Below are 21,047 nucleotides of genomic sequence, written 5' to 3'. Positions count from 1 at the left end.
TGTCCCTTCCCTCATCTGCACAAAGCCAGTTGGGGAGGAGGGGCAGCGGGGGCAGAGGAAACCGGACCCTTGTTGGGAGGCGCCCAGCCTCAGCTCCTGGCCCTGGCCATCCGGGCAGGCCACGTGTTGTTATGGTTTGAGTTGACCAGCTGGAATCAGCAGGGGGGTTGTAAGGAAACCACATTAATTAGGAGAAAGCAAACAGGACTGTCACTGGCTCTGCCAGCCCTTTCTCCCAGTTCTCCCGCAGCCCCCTCCCACCCTTGTCTCTACCCCAACAGCTCTCTCGTTCCCGTGCCTTTTTGCTGCCTCTGCTCATTCACAGCGAACATCTGAACATCTGTGTGGCTCTTGGCTCTGACCCACTCTTCCTGGGCGAGGTGGGAGGAAGGCTGGAAGAGCACACTCATCCACAGCTGGGACCAGAACTTCCTCAGCCCCGAAGCCACAGACAGGCTGATCCACCCATGGCTTCCTAACTCTTGCTTTTGCTCTGACCTGAGCCGGCTGTCCTGTTGGCCAGCAGCAAGTCACTTAGACCAGATCATCTCTGCTGCAAGTTTAAGTTTTTCTTGGCAAAATGAACACTTCTGGGTTCATCTGTTATGAATGTTTCCCTGAAAGTCTTCATTAGGACGGTTTACTTGGGACTTGAGTTCTCTCAAGGGTCCAGGACAAGGGGTGAGGGAAAGAAGAAAGATTTCCTTGGAAAATGGGGTGGAAACAAGGGGGCTGGGCTCCTGGGAGGAGGAAGTGGACAGAAGATTGTGTCAGGATAAGGAATGGTTCATTGGCCTCCCTTCTCTCATACATGTTCACACAGTGTCACTGCTGCCCTTCAAGGCCCAAGATTACTATTGCAGCTGGAAATAGTTCTTCCTGTGCATGAGAGTGACTCTGCCAACAGCCCCAGAAACTCTTGCTCCTGAAAAGACCTCTCCTTTGGGTGGCAACTACCACTTTGCAGCCCCCCAGAGAAGGGCCCTCACTCCCTTATATCCCACAGTACAGTTGTACTTGAAAATACAACAACAACAAAAACCACAACATACCCAACTGGGGACAGGGGTATATAAGACTCACTAATGAAAAGATGCTATTTTTGGAGTAGGAAGATAGGTCCTAGAAAATATGTTTGAATTAAAAGCAACCTAAATGCCTAGTAATCGGGGATTGGTTAAGTAAGTTGTGGCACTTGCAGACAATCAAATAGTATACAGCCATTTAAAACAGTGCTGGGCTTCCCTGGTGGCGCAGTGGTTGCGTGTCCGCCTGCCGATGCAGGGGAACCGGGTTCGCGCCCCGGTCCGGGAGGATCCCACGTGCCGCGGAGCGGCTGGGCCCGTGAGCCATGGCCGCTGGGCCTGCGCGTCCGGAGCCTGTGCTCCGCAACGGGAGAGGCCACAGCAGAGGGAGGCCTGCATACAAAAAAAATAATAATAATAAATAAATAATTAATTAAAAAATAAAAATAAAACAGTGCTAAAGGGGATGTCGTGCTTCCACTGCAGGGGGTGCAGGTTTGATCCCTGGTCAGGGAACTAAGACCTTGCATGCTGCATGGCTCAGCCAAAACTTTTTAAATTAAAAAAAACACACAAAAAAAAACACAGTGCTAAAGAACAGAAAAAGAGATCAAACAGAGATTCCAGAAATAGATCTATACCAGATAAAATGCAATGGGTGGAAGTATGACATTTTTAATAAATGATGCTGGGTCAGTTAAATTTCGCTATGGAGGAAAAAAATGAATCTTAATCCCAATCTCAGGCCACATAATAAAACAATTCCAGGGCTTCCCTGGTGGCGCAGTGGTTAAGAATCCACCTGCCAATGCAGGGGACACGGGTTCGAGCCCTGGTCCGGGAAGATCCCACATGCCACGGAGCAACTAAGCCTGTGCACCACAACTACTGAGCCTGCGCTCTAGAGCCTGCGAGCCACAACTACTGAAGCCCGCGCGCCTAGAGCCCGTGCTCCGCAACAAGAGAAGCCACCGCAATGAGAAGCCCGCGCACCGCAACGAAGAGTAGCCCCCGCTCTCCGCAAATAGAGAAAGCCCGTGTGCAGCAACGAAGATCCAATGCAGCCAAAAATAAAAATTAAAAAAAAAAAAAAAAAAAACAATTCCAGGTGAGTTCAGATCTAATGTGAAAGTTAAACAATAAAGTTTTTGGAAGAAAACATAGGAGAACATCTTCATGACCCTGACAAGGAAAAAATTTTAAATAAGAAACCAAACAAGCCAACCAAAAAGGAAAGAAACCTGATAAATTACACTATGTTAAAATTAAAAACAACTCTTATTGAAAAATATACAGTTGACCCTTGAATGACACGGGTTTGAATTGCACGGGGCCATTCCTATGTAGAATTTTTTTCAATAGTAAATACTACAGTACCATTTGATCCTTGGTTGGTTGGTTCCCCGATTGTGGAACCATGAATACGAAAGAACCTCGGATATGGGGGAACCCTGTATACAGAGGGTTGACTACAAGTTATACTCGGATTTCTGACTACATGGAGATCAGTGCCCTGACCCCCACGTTGTTCAAGGGTCAACTGTAATACAGAAGAATGAAAAGGCAACCCACAGAGAGGCAGATGACATTTGCCATACATACATCCAACGAGTGACAAGTATCCAGAATATATAAAGAACTTCTACAAATCAATAAGAAAGACAACCCAATATAAAATGGGTCAAAGACTTGAAAAGACATTTTACAAAAGAGGAGATCTAGATGGCTTATAAACATATGAAAAGTGACTCATCCTCATTTAGGCATCAGAGAAATGTAAATTAAAAACACAATGAGATCCTACTATGTACTCACCAGAATGGCCAAGATGAAAAATCACAAAAAATATCAAATATTGATAAGGATGTGGAACACTGGGAACTGGTACAACTACTATGGAAAACTGTTTGGCAGAATCTACTTAAGCTGAGTATATACATACCCTATAACCGAACAGTCTCACTCCTAGATATAGTCCCAAGAGAAGTTTGCTCTTGTCTTCACAAAAATCATGTAGAAGAATGTACATCACAGCACTATTTGTAACAGTCCCAACTGGACATTATCTAAATCCTATCAACAAAAGAAAGGATAAGTAAATTGTAGTATAATCACAATGGAACATTATACGACAATGAGAATGAATGATGACAACAATATATAACAATACGGGTGAATCTCACAAACATGACGCTGGTGAGCAGATGAAAGCAGACAGAAAAGAGTACATGCTACATGAGATTCTGTTTATATAACGTTCAAATGCAGGAAAAAGTAATTTATGGTGCTAAAGTCAGGATAATGATTACCCTTGAGGGGGTAGTGTCTGGAAGGGGACACCAGGGGGTGTTCTGGTGTGCTAGTAATGTTCTACTTGTTGGTGTGAGTAATGTGTTCCCTTTTTGAAAATTTATCAAGTTGTATACTGATAACTTGTATACTTTCTTATATAGGTTATTCTTCAATAACAATTTTTTTTTAAAGTAAAGGCTGGTCTCTTGAGCAAAATCTGGTCTCAGAGAGTTCTTTTTTCATGTAAGGGCTAATTACGCAAGGATTCAGAAAAAGAAGATATTACAAAACAAAGAATATGCACAGTATTATTTCATATTGCTGAATGCAAATAATGCTTATCTCTGGATTATGGATATTTCTTTTCTCTTTATTGTCATATTTTTTTACCATGATCACATGTTACTTGTCATTGTAGAAAATATAAGTTGCTTTTTAAAATAAAATTTGATTATATTAAATTAGGATATGATAACGAAGGGAGGGTTAGCACTCAAATACTTTAGCTCACTAGGTCCAAAACAAACCCTGGGTGGGGCTCTGTTACTGCCTTGGTCCCAGTCATCCCCAGAAGTTGGGGACTTGTAAAGAAACAAGGGATATGGTACAAGCAGGAAGGGCTCAAGGTCATCTGTACAGAAGGAAAGTATACAGAAGCTACAAGAACAGCCAAGGATTTCCTTATCCTGGCCAGAACACCTGGACCTATACACCACCAAAACCCTCTGCTCCACTCCTAATCCATGTGTCCGTCTCACTCACCTAGATTGACCTTTCTTTCAAGTTTCCCCTTCCCAGGACCTGTTTTTGCTGAATTTGATGTTTTAAGGAAACCCAATGCCACGTTTCTCCCACTCTCCTCATCTCTGGTGACACCACTCAAGCTCCCCATGCAGCAGCTGCTCTGCATCCTTAGTCCACAAGCGTGGCAGTCCCAACTGGAAGATGGACTCCTTCCCTCCCCTTCATCAGGGAACGTGCTCTGCCATTTAATGAGCCTGATTTTCCCATCCTTGAATTAGAGTAGGATAACTAGAAAATCCCCCTTCCGGTGTGGAAAACAATATCTTAACCACAATGTGGAAGAATTGAGCTGTGAATGGCTTTCCTTTCTTATGTAGCTCTAGGGGAATATCCTATACACCCTGCAAATCCAAAAGACAGAAAACTGGGCAGCTGTGTTTTCTTTCTGGTACTATAAGCTTCTTTATTAGGCAAGTATGTCGAACTTATGAAAAGTACCTAGCACAAAGGCCATTTCAGTAATTGCCCTATTAATAAATTATGTTTATTGAGCACTTATGTTTTATCCCATCTAATCGTCACAAACACGGTATAAAATAGATTCTACCCATTCACTCAACAAGTATATAATGCACTCATTATGTGTCAAGCGCATAATGGATGCTGGAGCTATGAGGGTCAACCAAAAACAAACAATGTCCTTGCCTTCAAGGAGCTTACAGTCTGGTGAGAAGACACATACTACACAAACATGCAAAATTGCAGTTGAGTGGGGTACTAAGATGGAGAGGTATCTGGTGCTGAGAACAAGTAACAGGGAGGTTAAGGAAGACTAACGTGGAAGTGAAGTTTGAGCTGAGCCCTGAGAAATAAGTTTACCAGTAGCAACAGAGCAGGCAGAGGAAATAGCTGAGCAAAGGCCCTGGGGCCAAAGGGAAGCGCCAAGTTATGAGAATGAAAGACGCGCGGGGGGTGGGGTGGGGGTGGTATTAACTCTATCCCAGGTCTGCGGGGTACCTGATGTTCCAGAACCATTGTTTCTAACCATTTCAACTGCCCTGGTACAGACTTAAGGCCAGCCTCAAGAAGCTGAAAATCCATATCTCACTTGAAGAGAAGAAAAAGTTTTAAAGAAAGAGAGGCAGTGCATGTGATTTTACCGAAGAAGCCCGCCAGGGAACGAAAGCGACCTTGGGAACTTCGAGGACTGGCAGTCAGGAGCTAAAGACCTCCCTAGACTCTTGGAACAAAGCACAGGCTTCACACAACGCCGCACCGCTTTGCTCAACGCGGGAGAGGTGAGGAAATGGAAGTAACGGACAAGAATAACGGAGCTAGAAGCCCACAGGACGCAAGCTTCCGGCCCACCACTGCGGCTGCGCGCGCGCGCCGTTCCGGAAGCGGAAGTGCACAAAAGGTCAGCGTTGGTTTTCGACATGGTGGCTCTCAATGTGCTGGTGTCCGGCTGCGGACGGCTGCTCAGAGGGCTCCTGGCAGGCCAGGCCGCGACCAGCCGGGCCCGGCCTCCAGCTCGCGGGTTCAGGGAAGGTGAGTCCTGGGTCCTGGTGACCTCCCAGGGTTGAAGAGGAGAAGCGAAGGTTGCTTCCTTCTGCCCCCGTGCGCCCCTCCCTCCTTTTCCTTCGCGCGGTTCCGAAACGCTGGAGATGCTTGGGCTCCGGGAGTGCTTGCAGTTCCCTTCCAGACCCTGATGCTGTTACTTTGATCTCCCACCCATCGTGATTGTCCTCATGCGTGGGGACGGGGAGGGGGATGGAGATCGGAGAGAAAATCCTACTTAGTTAGCAGGGGCAGAAGAGAAACCTGTCCTAGGGTTCAGGAAAGTTTTTGGTTAGGGTTTGCATGTTAATTCTCCGTTCCGTATTCGCCGAATCGCCGCCTCCTTCATTAAAGAATTCCTGCGCCATCGGGGAAGCGGGGAAGGACATCTGGATACTCTCCCCCGGGCCTCCCTTTCCAGTTTCTCATCTGAAAATGCTGTAATCTGATGGCAGCTTTTTCTGCCTGGGCCGCTAGTCTGAGAAGTGGAAGCTAAGGTGGAAAGACCATTGAACAGTTGAAACGGAGGCATATGCTGGATGGTGGTTTTGCTTTTCATTAATCTTAAATCTGGAAAAGCAGCCCGATTCTAGTATTGCACCGAGAGCTTACTGAAGGCCAAGTGCTGTACTTCAAGCTGTTAAGGGATTCTGGAGAAGAAAAATATATAACCCTTTTCCTGAGAAGTTAGGTTCTAATAAGATGATATGATACACTCCAATAAATACAAGTTAGGTATTAGGTATTTACATGCGGAAGTACAGGGAGATTAGGTTACCGGCAACAGCAAACCGAATTGGAAGTATTCATGAAGGGGGTGTGTCTTTAACAGGCTCATAAAAGGATGGAATCTGGCAGCGAGTGAAAAGGTCTTTCAGGACATAGTCTTTGTGCACTGCTGGAAGCAGGAAAGGATGAGTGATGTGCAATAGAAGTGAAGTGGTTTTGTATGTGTGTGAGTGTGTGTTTTTAAGATCTGGTGTAGTATTGACCAGCATATCCTTTAACTAACGCTGAGAAGAATCCAGAGGAAAATAGTGATCATTTTTGCCAGGGGGACCATAAAAGTCCAAAAGTAAGAGCCTAATGAAGAGAGCATTGGATTTGTCTCAGAAAAGGTCTCTTTTTTTAGCTTTCAAACAGCAATTTCAATAGAATGGCAGACAAGGAACCCAGTTTGGGGAAATGAGAGAGATAGTTCATGAAGAAATGAATAGGTATGTTTGAAAAATTTAGCTATGAAGGGAAGATGGAACATTTGCTAGAAAGAACAACAAAATCCAGATACTGCCTGGTTAGCATTAGATAAACGAATTCATTGATAAAGAAAGACAACAAAGAGGTGTCTTGGATAAGGTGTTTCATCTGTTCCCATGCTGCAAAATAGGCATATGCCCATAACATTTTTGAGGGCGTCTACCAAGTGTCAAACACTAACGGCTGCAATTTACTTATCCTTTATGAAATCAAAAGTTGAAAACAGTTTCTTGCTATGTCCCCAGAGGATAAGCAAGCGGAATAGTTTTGGTTTTTTACAAAGGAATATTTGAGATTATAATTTTTCAATTGGAGAGTTTGTGAAATGCTGGGCTGTATGATGAGATGGGTGTTTGAAGTCTTCCTTGCCATAAATACCTGGTAGCCTTTAGACCTAAAGGCTAAATAATTGAATTGATGTGATCTTACATGAAGGCATTACCATATTCTATATTTTTCTTGAGAACCACCTATCTCCAGGGCCTTTAAATGAAAAAAAACAAACAAACAAACTTGATATTCTATCCATTATGTGTAAGGCATAAAGAATTACACCTAAAGCTAATTTTGACTGGTCCCAGCTGGTATATTTGACACACAAATAATCTTGTACACATAGAATTTAAAGTCATGGAGAGGAAGCTGGGTGTCTTGCTGAAAATATTCAAGCATTCTACTTTTCAGAGTATCAGATAGTACTTCCTTAATTTTAGTCAGAGTTCATGGGCACTCAGCACCACTCCCCCTGCCTATAGAAGCTCTCCGTCTGAAGCAGTGATTCTCAATTGGGGGCAGTTTTGTCCCTCAGGGAACATTTGGCAATGTCCAGAGACATTTTTGGTTGTCACAGCTGGTGCTCATGGCGTGTGGTGGGTAGAAGCCAGGGATGCTGCTAAGCATCTTCCAGTGCACAGGATAGCCGTCCACAGCAAAGAACCACCTGGCCTGAAATATTGATCCTGCTGCTGTTGAGAAAGCCTGGTCGAAAGTTTGACAGAGGGACACTCAAAACCAAAAAAGATAATTACAGAAGAAGCAAGACTAAAGGAAGACAAAAAATGGAAGTTGTGGTTTACTAAGTGCCTGCTGCAAACACTGTGCTAGGTTTTCCACGTACACTTATTAAGTCTTCTCAACAGTCCTTAAAGGTGACTATTACAGGCATTTTCACAAATGAGGAAATCCGGTCCAGAGGTGTTGGGCAGCTGCCCAATATCACACAGCCAGTAAGTAGTAGAGTTGGAAGAACAGCCCGCACTCTTCCCTCCAGTAACATCACCTTGGTATTCCATAGCAGGGCTTCCGCATGGTTCCCTCCCTTCCCTGAAAGCTCTTGTCAGTTAACTTGCTGGAGACCATTTAGTGTTCATGATTGACACTGTCAGACCTAGCAAAGGTTACACCTTGTTCCTGCCTTGTCACTCTTAGAGCCCTTGTGAAGGAATGCATTTAAAACAAGAAAAATAAACACATATGACTATCTGAATTAACAGTAATGATCTATCAGACCCTCAGAGCAGAGTGTGTTGAAATGAGTAAAGGCTGAAGGGAATTTTCTTCATCTTTTCCTAAGGGAGCTTTCTGGAGGACTTAGCATTTCAGACAAGGATATGCCTGGCAGGATGGGCATCCCTATAGGTAAAAGCTTTGAGAGAGGAGTGAGCAAATTGGGGCCTTTAAAGAATTCAAAAGACATAGTCCAGGGACTTCCCTGGTGGCGCAGTGGTTAGGACTGTTCCAAGTGCAGGGGGCCCGGGTTCAATCCCTGGCCAGGGAACTGTATCTCACATTCATGCCGCAACCAAGAGTTCACATGCCACAACTAAGGAGCCCACGTGCTGCAACTAAGGAGCCCGCCTGCCGCAACTAAGACCCAGCACAACCAAATAAATAAATAAATATTTTTAAAAAAAAAATAAAGACGTAGTCCAGTGTAACCTGCTAGTGGAAGGAGATTTTTACGTAGCAGTAAGACTCCTCATTTGAAGGATAGTGCAGAGGGACATCCCCTCAAAGGTCCAAGGGAAAAGGAAGGGGTAGGTGATGAGAGAATCAGAAAACTTTAGTGGCAGAATTAAAGGTGAACAGAAGGGAGCAGAGCTTGAGCAAGGAAGGAGTTTGAGAAAAGTAGTCAATGGCCATACTTCCCAAACATGTGCTCTACTCCCTGACCCTACATAAGATTGTTGGTGCTGCCGTTTAGCCACCTTGCCATTCGGTTACTCCGTCCCTTCCTACTCTACTTGGGACTTGGTTTCCATGGATCCTTTCCAAGAAGGACCTTGGTCTCTGGGCACTTCCTGCAGCAGTGCCCTCCACTCCTCGTCATTCTGCTCTCCTCACTTCCTCCTTTACTAAACAGCTGGGTCTTTATCCCGCTGCAGTTCACTGTGTCTGTTTATGTGGGCATCGAGGTCTTTTTGCGTTCACTGCAGTCTCACCTCAATGCTGTTTGCCCTCGAATTACAATTCAGTTATCTTGGACTCCATCCTAGGTGAGTATTTACTGAAGTACTCAAAGGACCTCTTTACGAGGCATGGACTTTGTTAGAGTGAGATTCCCTTGCTTGGTTTAGTTCTCTTTTCTCCTCTAGGGCAAAGACTCTGTCTCCTAGTAGGCTGGAGCTCTCCACAGTGGGTGGAGCCCGGCTGTACACTCCACGGGTGCTCAGCAAATGTGTTGCCTCCTGTGGCACAGATTATTTGATGTGTATGAGAAGTGCCTACCTTAGAAGATTTTGGCCCTTAATTCTAGTTTAGGAAACTGCTTCATATCTTTCCTTAGTTTACTTGATACAGCCATGTCTCGGAACACAAGAGCAATTCCATCTTTTTCTAAACAAGTTTTCAGTTAGTGACTAACAGTTTTTTGTTAGTCCAGCTTTTCTTAACCACCCCCACTTCTCTGGAATGGAGAGGAGGCCAGGGACAAATGGATCTCAGATTTTGTTTGGTTTTGACATGTTTTTGTATGCATGCTGAAAAGCAGTACTATTTTGATTCCTAACTCCTGTTTTCAGAGGCTTGAAATCTCCTAGGGCTTCTTCAGGCTCCAGTGGGCCCTCTGCCCCTGCACTGAGACACCGCCCTGACCAATCTCTGTCCTGTATGAGTTCTCCAGTCATTCCTTCTCATTTGACAAATTGTCTCTATTCGATAAGCATCTATTGTTTTTACCCACTGACTTATAGTGAGATGATTCACTGGCTCAGAGTTGCTGTGTGAGGAGCTCATTAACAGTGGAGCTTGCTACGGGCTTTGATCTCTCTTCCAGGGGCCAGTGGGATGACTTCAGGGTTTGGTTCTTTGCCGGGAGTGATGAGTTTTGCTAGACTTGTTTACTTGATGGTTAGGACCCAAGTGCCTCCACCTAGAGGGGAAGCACATGTTTGTCCTCTTCATTTCAGGGCACTGTTCTCACGCTGACTCGAGTGGTACCGGAGTTGGTCTCTCTTTTTGTTTCCTCTCGGGATTCTTAAAAACTCGCCCCCCACCCGTTGTTGCTCAGATTGGGTCACCCTCCATCCCTCTTCCAACTTGGTTTTTGCAAATTTGCAAAGTTTCCGGGGTGCCTGGCAGCCCTGCTGGGCTAGGGCTGTGTCCTTCTGCCTCCCTACTTTTGTAGGCTGACACAGTGCAGTGACCATCTCCCTGCAGCTGTGCTGGCCACCAGACTGAGTACCAGTTTGAGTCTTACCCACATCCCATTTAGGCTGGTCTCTGTTCGAAACAAGTAGATCTGTGCCTGTGCGGTGACACATTTTCTCTTAGGGAGAGAAACCCAGTTTGTCTTTGAATTGATTAGAATACAGTGTTCTCTGGAGAAAGCCTCGGGCCTTTCTGGCCGTTTTTACTCCTTTGTGTGTGTGGCGTTGACGTTGAGAGGCTCTCAGGTTGGTTGTTTGAAGTAATGAGTCTTTATAAATGGCCTTGCCCAGAAAACAGACGGGGACAATTCCAGGCAATCTGTGTCCAGTTTGGTGTCAGTCACAGAACTCAGTGATCACAGATGCTGCTGTGGGCCTCCGGGTGGGTTAGAATTGCCTCACTTTTTTTTCTTAGACATTTTCATTCTCTCTTTTTACTGTTTATTTTTTATTGCAAAGGCAGTACATGTTTATTTTAGAAACTTCAGAAAATCACCTCCTCCCTTCCCTGAGGGAAAACCAGTAGTACCATTTAGGTGTGTAGCTGTAGGGGTCTGTGAGCTTCCTGTAATCCACGTCTAATTTTGTGTACACTTACGGAGGCAAGGTCCTAGATTCACAAAGTTAACCTTAGGCTCTTTCTAATCTGTACTACTTCTTTCCTTGGCTAGGGCTGAGTAGAACTGATTGTGGTAGCCAAGCTACTGTTAAAATACGGTTTTACTATTTGGGGAGACAGTTTGCAGCCTAGTATGTGCACTCATGTTTTCTGTTACAGTAGTTAGCAGTCAGAAGGGCATCATGAGAAGTATTTTGCTCCCTAGCTGTTACGGAGCATCTGCAGTATGCCAGTTCCTATGCTAAAAGCCATGGCTTCTTTCTCTAAAGAAACTGGGAGACCAAGGGAGAATCTCCAAGAACTTTCTGTTTGATTATATTTGCGGAATGTGGGTTATTAGCTTGGTTCTTCCTTTGGATATTGTTGAAGTTGTCTTTCTGCATCCTGGTTAAGTAAGAGGAAATATGTACACCCTGGCTTGCGTGCCTGTGTGCGTGCGACTTAATTGTCTTGCCCTCGGGTTCTCTTCTGACTGCCTCGGCGAAGAGCTAAGGGAGGCCCTCTCAGTGTGGAACTGCAGCACTCTCTGCAGTTCTGCCTGGACCCCATATCTGCAGGCCCCTCATTCCCACCTCTCCCATCACCCCTCTCCAGTATGGATAACAAAATGCACCCCTGCAGGGAGAGGAGAGGATTTGACCCACACAGCTGCCCTTGTACAGCTTTAACACAAGGCTCTCAGGATGTTTTAGGAGTGAACTGGTCTCATTACTTATCCACTGTGGGACCCCTGGAGCAGTGTTAGTTCAGTGCTATATCTTAGATTGCAAACTCGTCAAGGTCAGGAACCATATTTGTCTGGTTCTCCTCATGAAAGAACCTATGCGATGGGTATTTCTGAAGGTCTTTTAGCGGCTTCTGCCCAATTCCCACCCCCCACCTTCAGCCCTCAACTCTTAGGCCACTGTTGCTAGCCACAGTAGGGCAAGGTCTTGCCAAGTACCTTGGATGGAACCAAGATGAATCTCAGCTTAGAAAGGCGGAAACAGTGTGGAGACCCTTAATCCCAGACAGATGATATGACGTGGGCATCTGGGCTTGCCCCTGCCCAGCCTCCAGGGCACAGAGCCTTGGCACTGGGAGGTGAACCCTGCACACTTCCTTTTCCAGGTCAGGGGTGTGGGAGAGTGCAGAGAGAGGGCTCCGTTTTTCTGCATGTGTAGAGTTTGAGCTGTTACTTGAAACTCCCTGTTCCTTATTAAATGGCTGACCTAGTTTTTCCCCTTTATCTCTGTAGTGGTGGAGATCCAAGCAGGGAAGACAACTATAGTAAGTATCGTCGAGTTGGCCACTTCTAACCTCTTTAATGCTTGGAGCTGCCTGGCTGCTCCTCTGAGGGAGGGTGGGAGGCCCCAGCTGGACTCCTGGCTTCAGGATCTGCTCCCTCTGTGACCATAAATCCCACAGTCTACTATTTTCAACCTGTGTGTGAGAGTGTGGTTAATCAGGAACAGTTGCTGTGCCTGGACTAAGGCATCTGTTACTTGATTAAAGTGGCCCTTTGTATGACAAGAGCTCATAGGTATTTGCTGATATGTTCTTTGGCGGGTGATAAGTCAGTTTTCCAAAGGGGAAAACTAAGGTAATGACACACTAGAGAGAGTAGACCCCGGGTGAGGAGGCTGGATCTTTCCTTTCTGCCTAGAATGACTAAGCTACTACTCCTTCGGTGATGTAGTTAGAAGGTGACACTCTCTGGGCCCTGGGCTCATAGCTGGCACCCTGTCTTCTCTGTTGGTGAGAAAGCTAGCACAGTTCTTCACCCACCTACTCCCCCGCTCCCTCACTGGGCCCATCTCACCTCCCTTCCTCTGGGAGTCATGGGGCCTAGATTATCCTATAATCCCTAAAAGACAACGTTGTTTTCACATGGCCTTCCACGCCTCCAAGAAATCCTCAACCACTCCGCTGAGTTCCCAGAAGCCTCTGTAGCTTCCATGTCCACCAGGGATTTAACCCTCTGGCAGCCAGCCAAGCTCAGTCCCCCCCCAAGGCCTTCTTATCCCCAGAACAAGCCTTAGGGTTCCCTCTTTGGGTCTTCCCCGGAACACTCCCTCAGCCTTTTCACTGCTTAGCCTCAAAACAGTTCTTTCTAGGGGGATCCCATTCCCTTAGGGCACCTTTTTTGGTTCCCTTATCTTAAAGCCGAAACAAGTATTCACCCTTTAAACTCCATGCTGGTGGAGAGAAGCACATCTGGCTTTTGAGTGTGAAGAGTGTTTTTCCTGTGGGGCGTGAATTTGCTGTTTGTGGAATGAACACAGAAGTATGTGGCCCCATGAGAGCCCTTGGGGGAGGTAGCCCAGCCATGCCTGGAGAGGCGCTGCCATGGCTGACTTTGGGTATTACTCTCCAGGGTCTCACTTTCTTCATCAGTAAAATAAGATCATGATTCCGCCCTCACTAGGTTGTGGGGTTAAATGAGATGATACATGTGGACCATTATTAGCACAGAGCCAGGCCTATAGTGGGGAGTCAGTAAGTGTTAACTCTCCCCCACCAGGCGCACCTTGACCCCCTCCCAAGTCCTTCCATATACCTGCACATTTTCCCTAGCGCACCTCTCCCTTTCTGGGGTAGCTGTGGTGGCCTTGGCAGAAAGGTAGTAACAGCACCCTGCACGGCCAAGCTCTGCTTCTGGCCCCCTTTGCCTTCTGCCAGTTCTTCCCTGGGAGACAGTGTTGCTTCCCTCCCAGAGTCTCTCAGACCTGTCCCAACCTCACACAATCTGTGGCCTCAATCAGCAAGGCTTTCTAAACTCCCCTTCTTGCAACTGGAGCTGATGCCCAGATCATTGGTTTACTGAGCTTAGTAATTCCAAGGCTGTGTCACAGGATACAGCAGCCATGGAGGAGGTCACTTCACACGTGGCCTCAGCACGGTTTGAAAGGTGGCATCCACAGTGATAAGAGGAGGAGGGCAGGGGAATGTATCCTCCCCTCTGTGTTTTTAGAGAGAGGGGGGAGGAGGAGAGCGCACACAGTTGTCTGCTTGTATAGGCCTAGACCAGCTTTCTCAGCCTGGCACTGCTGGCGTTTTAGACTGGCTGGTTCTGTGTTGTGAGTGAGGGCTGTCCTGTGCATGTAGGGTGGTTATCACCTTCCCTGCTAGAGGCCAGTAGCACTCCATCCCCCCGTGGGGATGATCAGAAATGTCTCAGACATTGTCCAGTGTCCCCTGGACCCTGTTTTTAGGCAACCCTGCCTGGTTGAGAACCATTGGCATAAACTTACCTCTGTCAGATAAAACTGGAAACTGCAGTTTCCTCTAAGAAGGACATGCAGGATGGGAGGGAGACTTCCTTTGGACTCCACATCCCTGCACAGTTTGAAACTTTTTACCATGTGCATTTATTACTTTTTCCCAAAGGAGAGAGAGGGAAGCATAATGTTCTGGAGTTTTTGTCTTTTTGAGGAAGGAAAGGTAGCATTCAGCTGATACAGCAAACCCCTCCCTCTTGCCACCAGCATTAAGTTCAGTTTCTACTACCCTTGCAGACCATCAAACCCATCTCTGTGGCCACCCCAAGGTCCATTGTCCAGCAGCTATGGAATCAGCACCACAATTCAGGTGGAGAGACCCGTTAGCTACTCGCTTGAGGCCCCCAGAGATGAAGTCTCACCAGCACTCCTACCACTCGGGGGGTTGTTTGAGGATGAGAGGCTCTGCACAGCCCTCTCCCTCACAGGCTCTCTTTCTCTGCCTCCTAGATTGAAGGCCGAATCACAGGGACTCCCAAAGAAAGTCCAAATCCCCCCAACCCCTCCGGCCAGTGCCCAATCTGCCGCTGGAACCTGAAACACAAGTATAACTACGAGGTGAGTCTGGGCACAGACACACACGTCTGCGCGTCTTGGAGCTCGTGTTCCCCGTGGGCTTAAGCAGCATCTCATGGAACCACCAAGACAGAAGCATTTTGTCCAGTTTTTAAAATGCTCAGGCTCCACCTCCAGATGATTCTGTTGGCCTGGGGTGGAGCCCAGCCATCATTAGTTTTTAAAGCTCCCCAGGTGATTCTAATGTACAGCGAGGGTGGAGAGTCACTGACTTAGTTCATGGTCTGGTTGCAGTCGATTCAGACCACCAGGCCCCTGGAGCCCAGTCTCGTAGGGCTGTGTTCCCACAGGGGTGGAATCAGAATTCTGAGTTTGGCTTTCCTCCTTTTATAATGAGGGCATCTCTGGAGAGTCCTTACTGTGATCTGGGGATACATCATTCTCTTTCCATATTGGAGCTACAAAGACCCCTGTTTGCTGTAGGTCTTCTAGAGTAGTTGTTTCACAGAGAGATGACAAGAGTGAACAACAATAGGTGAGTTGCACGGGGTGCTGCTCTGTGTGTAAGCACCTACGGGGCATAATTCACTTAGTTTTCACAATATCCCTGTGAAGTAGGTACTATTTTCATCCTTGTTTTACAGATGAGGAAATTTGAGGCATGAACTTGTTAATGAACAGGTTAATGAACTTGCCTCAGATCACCCAGCTAGTGAGTATCAGAGCTGGAATGCACACGCTGGGGCTGCAGAACCCAGGCACAGCCTACGAGCCCAGCTACTGCTCTATACCGTGTCTAGAGTTGGGGCGGGCCTGGGGGAAAGGACGCAGCCCTGGAGAAGTCCATGCTTGTCCTTCAGCGTTCTATTGGTGACATTAAGCAACGCTGTTTTTAGGTTTCAGGTGATTCGGACTCTGGGCCACTTTGACCTGCAGATTGTCCCTGTGCCCCTCTGTGGAATGGGATGACTGAGGGCAGAGATCCCGGTCAGGTGGTCAGAGCAGAAGAGGCCACACGTCCACGGGATCTGAACAGAATGACCCAACTAATCTCCTGGGCTGGGAGCCTTGGCCTCAGGCCACCCCGGGGTGGGGGTGGGGGTATTCTTTTGACCTGTTTCGGCCCTTCCTCTGATGGCCACCTGGAGTAACAGGGAACTTGCAGGCCATGGGGCAGTGCTCTCAGCTTCTTGTGACATGGAAGTTAGTGGGGTCCTGGCCATACTTAGAATCCCAGCTGTGGATAGAGAGGTGAACCCCACACCTGCCTGATCACCATGGGGCACTCTTCCTACGAGCCATTTCCAGGAAATGGACTTGGCTCTGTTTATCAAGCAGAAGAAATCCAGTCCCCTCCAAGGTAAAGGCTGAAGAAGTTGTTTTCCTTTTACCCCTTTCCGCTCAGGGCAACGCCACTTTGAGCTGCACAAAGCTGTCAGCCTTCTTGGCAGCCTGCAGTGGGGGCACTGGGGCTGTGAGACCAGTGTATTATCCCTGGGTAATCCAATCCAAGTTCTTTTCATCAGATTCTGGAGATTACAGGGGTGGCAGTTGGGGGCCTGGGTCCCCCGGGAGCTGTCCAGTGATTAAACCAAACCTGCCGTTATACAGCAAGGCACCTGCCAGGGCAGCGAGTCAGTTTGAGGACGAGGACCATGGAGACAGTCATGCCAGGCCCCTCCGGGTCGGGTGGGCAACTTTTCTTTAACCCTCTCAGCTATCCTGTGAGAGTTGGGAGGGGACGTGGTCTCTCTTGATTCTGATTCTTAATTCTTGACTCTCTCCTTGACTCATCCAAAGCAGTCTGATGGTTCAAAGGAAGCCCAAGAATCCATTTACGTCTGGTCACAGGGGGCTTAGAAGATGTGGGATTTAACCTCACAGCCTGGCCCCATCCTCAGCTTGTTGCTGCCTGGGGCTTCAGAGGGCACGGCACAAGGTCGAGGGGCTTTCTGTGGGTCTTCTGGGCTGTGGCATGTAGACTCTGGGGGCGGAAATGGTACAGGTTTTCCCTGTTGTGCAGAAGTACATGACATACCCCCTACGTCACCCAAGGAGGAGAACACACCTTTCATCACCAGGAAAGATACCATGGGTGCATGAAAGCTTGTTAACCTTCTTGAAGAGTTCCTGTTCTCTAACCTAGTCTATTGGAAGACTATCTCATGGAGGAGCTGAGGACTCCTGGGGTTGGTAATGGGGTCAGGAAATCTTGCTAAGTTGGGATTGAACCTTTGTTAGGGTGGAGATAGCAGGCCCACGTGCAGAGCTCTGTGGGGAGGGAGTGGCCTCAGGTCTGTTCCGGGGGAGCCTCAGCCTCTTGCAGTGCCAGGGTACAGCAGCCTCCCCTGGAGGCCACTCAGCCCTGGCTCCCCAGCAGCAAGTGCCCGTCCAGAAGACCCTCATCTCCTGTTTTCCGTTTCCACTAGGATGTTCTGCTGCTCAGTCAGTTCATCCGGCCACACGGGGGCATGCTGCCCCGAACGGTCACAGGCCTGTGCCAGGAAGAGCACCGCAAGATTGAGGAGTGTGTGAAGATGGCCCACCGATCAGGTAGAAAGCACCTTGGGCTAAGAGGGGCAGAAGAAGGCTGTGGGCACCATTTCCACCCTCCAGCTGCCCCGTGTTCCGGCCCCTATGAAAGGGCAATGGGTATCCAGAGGCTTCATTATACTCACCCCCTAGTGCCAACCTCCCACCCCCTTGGGCTTTCCCTCTAGCCTCCAAGAGCTGCACAGGGAGCCGCAGAGACCATCCCCTTAAATGCTTTTCGCTCCACTCAGGTCTGCTCCCAAATCACAGGCCTAAGCTTCCCGAAGGATGTGTTCCAAAGAGCAAACCCCGACTGAACAGGTAAGCAAACCTGGGCTGGGGAGGCTGTCTCCTGGAGCTCATCCCACAGTTCAGGAAAGCTGGAGCGTTCCATCCCTTCCAGCCTAAGCACCCACCCCATCAGTCCGACCACTGTGCACGCCTCTGTTACCCTCCCCTGCCAGCCTCAGCCTCTTTCCTTGTCCCTTCCCAGTAGGGCACTTAGCACAGGGGTAAGAAGGGTAAGAAGGTCGTTAGTTGGGCATTAGAATGTGCTAGTCTTCTGTTTATGACATCATACTGGGTTGCTATGGGAATGTCAGAGCACTTCTGCAAACTTTCAGTAATAGCACTGGGGTTATTAAGGGACAAAATGAGGCCTTAGAAATAGAAATGGGAAGGCTCTCCGGGGCAGGGCCGCTGTACATAGCTGCGCAAATCGTACACTGCAAAACTTTAAGGCAGCATCCAGGTACACTAGACTGTAAATGGTGCTCCCTAGAGTTGTGCAGTTAACAACCTGCACAGCTGCACATGGCATCCCATGAGGTCCTGAGGTTTTACAGAGGAGGAGAGGAAGTCCCCTAGGTCCTAGAATCAGTCAGTCTGCCTTTTACCCTAAGCAGGGTGGCCCCCCTCTGGTGTAGAAATAGATTCCTGTCTAACACTTAAACAGCTGTCTCTGACATTACCACACTCACATACTCCTAGAACTATAATACCCCCTTGTTGGGAGTAGATCCAGGTCTGTAAAATCGATGTTGGTATTTCTTCTTGTTCTCCTGTATCGTATCAATAGCCCCCCTCCCTTCAGCCTGTCCCGCTGCCACTAGAATTGCACTCTATGATTAAAGCAAAGCAAGATACTCCACCCCCAGCAAATCTCCTAGGCTGATCCCCAACAGAACCCAGGCATGGAGGATGAGAGGCCAGGCAGATACTAGCCATGGATTGCTGGGCTGGGGGTGCAGGGCCAGAGCTGGGTCTTCACTGACGCCTCGCCAACACCCTGGCCCCTTGCCCATCTCCACCTGCACCTCCCACACTGCTAGCTGGGCCATCTGCCAGCAGCCCCGGAGGAATGGGACATATTAACCTCTTCCTGTCTTTCCCACATGTGCTGTGGACCTTTTGGGGGTTGAGCCCACCCCTACCCTGACTCGTTAAGAGACAGCAGCAGGCCTAAGGACATAATCCATCCTGCCCTCAGGCCTTTGAAGCAAAGCCAGGCTCCCTCCCATATATCCGGTGTCCTTTAACGTGACACAGGATTGATGATGCGTGGGGGCTCTTGGGTTGCAAAGGCCACCCTGGGGAGGAGAGGGAGGGAGTCCTGGCTACATGGGAGGCTGATTCCTTACAAGGGACTTTATGATTCCATCCAGAGGTCCTTGAGCTGCCATGCACCGGCCCAGGCTGTGCCGGGCCCCAGGGAGCCATGCGTCCTGCTTCCCCGCTCCTTCAGGAGAGGTAGGAGGAAGGAGCCTTGGTTCTTCTTAGAGCTGGAGTGTTCCCAGAGAGCCGTCCGGAGGCCCTCAGCCCCCTCCCCTGCCAGCTGGCTGCTCCTTGTGGCACACGCATCAGGCCCAGGGCCAGCTGAATCCCAGCTTCCCTGGGGTCTGTCCAGGGTGGGAGGGGTAGGGGGCCTTTAGGGCAGCAACTATGGAGAGCCTGGTGAGCCTCGGGATCTGGGGTCTTCAAACCCAAGGAGCACCCCTTTGGGGGAGGCTGCTCCCACACCCCACCTCTTCACCCACCCTTCTGAAGCCTGCGAAATGCCAGCACAGGGGCCTGCCAGGTCCCAGCACCACCAAAGGCATCCCTGGGGCCAGCCCACTGCACAGAGGCCTCCCTGCTGGGGCACTGACAGCCACAGTAGACATGGGGAAGCCCTCTCCTGCCGGCCCACCTCGCACGTGGCATGGAAGCCAATACCACCCACAGCTTTTACTTCCTCTCACAGCTCAGAGCAGAAGACAGAGGTCCAGGGGAGCTCAGTTGAAATGTATAAATCAGCAGTCATTTTTTCACTCTTCGCTAAAAATTTTCAGCCATGGTTATTAATTTTTTAAATTAAAACCTCTCATTTGAGGGTCTCTATAGAGGCGGCTGGGTTGAGCCCTAACCTAGCATGGAAGCAGGGGAGGATCCTGGCCTTTGCCATGGCTGAGCTTTCAGGACGAAGGGTGGGCCTCTCTGGACAGGATCCAAGTTTCGTTCTGGACGGAGTAAACCCCAGTCCCAGCCGGCATGAGCCACTTTTCCGGGAACTATCAGGGCCCTGCTGCCATCCCCAAAGGAGGCAAAAGGACTGTGGGTGGCAGCCATCTTTCCCCACCCCACCTCCTACTTACAAGCACCTTCCTGGCCCCCATGTCATGGGTTGGGTGAGGGGCAGGTATCCTCCACCAGTTATGGCTGCCTAGGCTTGTTCCCTGAAGGCTGGGGTGGCAGAGTGAGCCAAGTCGGGGAGAGGGAAGGATTCCTCCAGGCCCTTACATCAGCCCCTCCTCTCCCCGTGACTGGGCCACAGAGGGATGATCTGCTCTCTGAGCAGCCTCTTCCTCCACCTCCTCCCCCAGCAAATACACACAAACACTGACGACTCATAAAGATCAAGGAAGCGTGTGGTCTTGTGCTGCCTGACCCTGGCCACACACACCTGCGGCAGCAGGAGCCCAGCCCATCTGTTTACAGCATACTCAGCAGTTGCTCCCAGGAAAAGCCCTTCTCCTCAAGAAAGGAAAACTGGTGAAAGGGTTCGGTTGGCCAAGCGCGGCTGGGGCCTGAGGAGGCCATGCCCACGGTCCCACAGCCGCCTCTCGTCCTCGCTCCACAGGTACCTCACCCGCTGGTCTCCCCGCTCCGTCAAGCCCATCTACAACAAAGGCCACCGCTGGAACAAGGTGCGCATGGCCGTGGGGTCCCCCCTCCTGAAGGACAACGTCTCCTACGCGAGCAGGCCTTTGATGCTGTATCACTGACTGAGAGCAGGGCCTCCCAAGAGCCGGCCCTGAGCTCATCCTGCACTCCCGCCCCATCCCACCAGGGTGGCCCGGCTCCTCCAAGGTGGATGGCACGAGGGCTTGCAGGTCCAACACCAGTGCCCTGGGCCTGCTCTGCCACAGAGCTGGGCGCTGGGTGCAGGTGGGGCGGTCGAGTCCCCAGGCAGCTGCTGTGGTCTCGTGACTGGCCTGGGCTCATTGCTGGTGGACAGGAGCTTTGCCCACAGGAATGTTATAAACCAGGCTTGTACTCACCCACTGGGTGTGCGCCCACTGCTTGGGAAGTGTGGGGGGCTCAGCCCATTTCTGGCCAG

General features: G+C 49.0%; 1 protein-coding gene across 4 annotated transcripts in view; it reads left to right on the top strand.

Moving 5' to 3' along the window:
- Positions 1–5,475: 5,475 nt before the first annotated feature.
- The window catches only part of MRPS18A (mitochondrial ribosomal protein S18A), a 30,745-nt gene continuing 15,173 nt past the window's right edge, over positions 5,476–21,047 (top strand). For 3 of the 4 annotated variants that reach the window (XM_055079714.1, XM_028478418.2, XM_028478419.1), the window contains exons 1-6: positions 5,476–5,609; positions 12,379–12,410; positions 14,852–14,959; positions 17,347–17,470; positions 17,701–17,770; positions 20,568–20,634. In XM_055079714.1, coding sequence (XP_054935689.1) covers positions 5,498–5,609; positions 12,379–12,410; positions 14,852–14,959; positions 17,347–17,470; positions 17,701–17,770; positions 20,568–20,634 — 513 coding nt within the window. In that variant the 5' untranslated portion in view covers positions 5,476–5,497. Of the gene's footprint in view, positions 5,610–12,378; positions 12,411–14,851; positions 14,960–17,346; positions 17,471–17,700; positions 17,771–20,567; positions 20,987–21,047 lie in introns of those variants that run through there. The other variant, XM_007107583.2, reaches the window with a different exon arrangement.

The sequence above is a fragment of the Physeter macrocephalus genome, chromosome 18 (genome assembly GCF_002837175.3).
Source record: "Physeter macrocephalus isolate SW-GA chromosome 18, ASM283717v5, whole genome shotgun sequence".
In the NCBI taxonomy this organism is placed as follows: Eukaryota; Metazoa; Chordata; class Mammalia; order Artiodactyla; family Physeteridae; genus Physeter; species Physeter macrocephalus.
The sequence above is the reverse complement of the archived record's forward strand: the minus strand, read 5'-3'. Positions and strand labels throughout refer to the sequence as shown.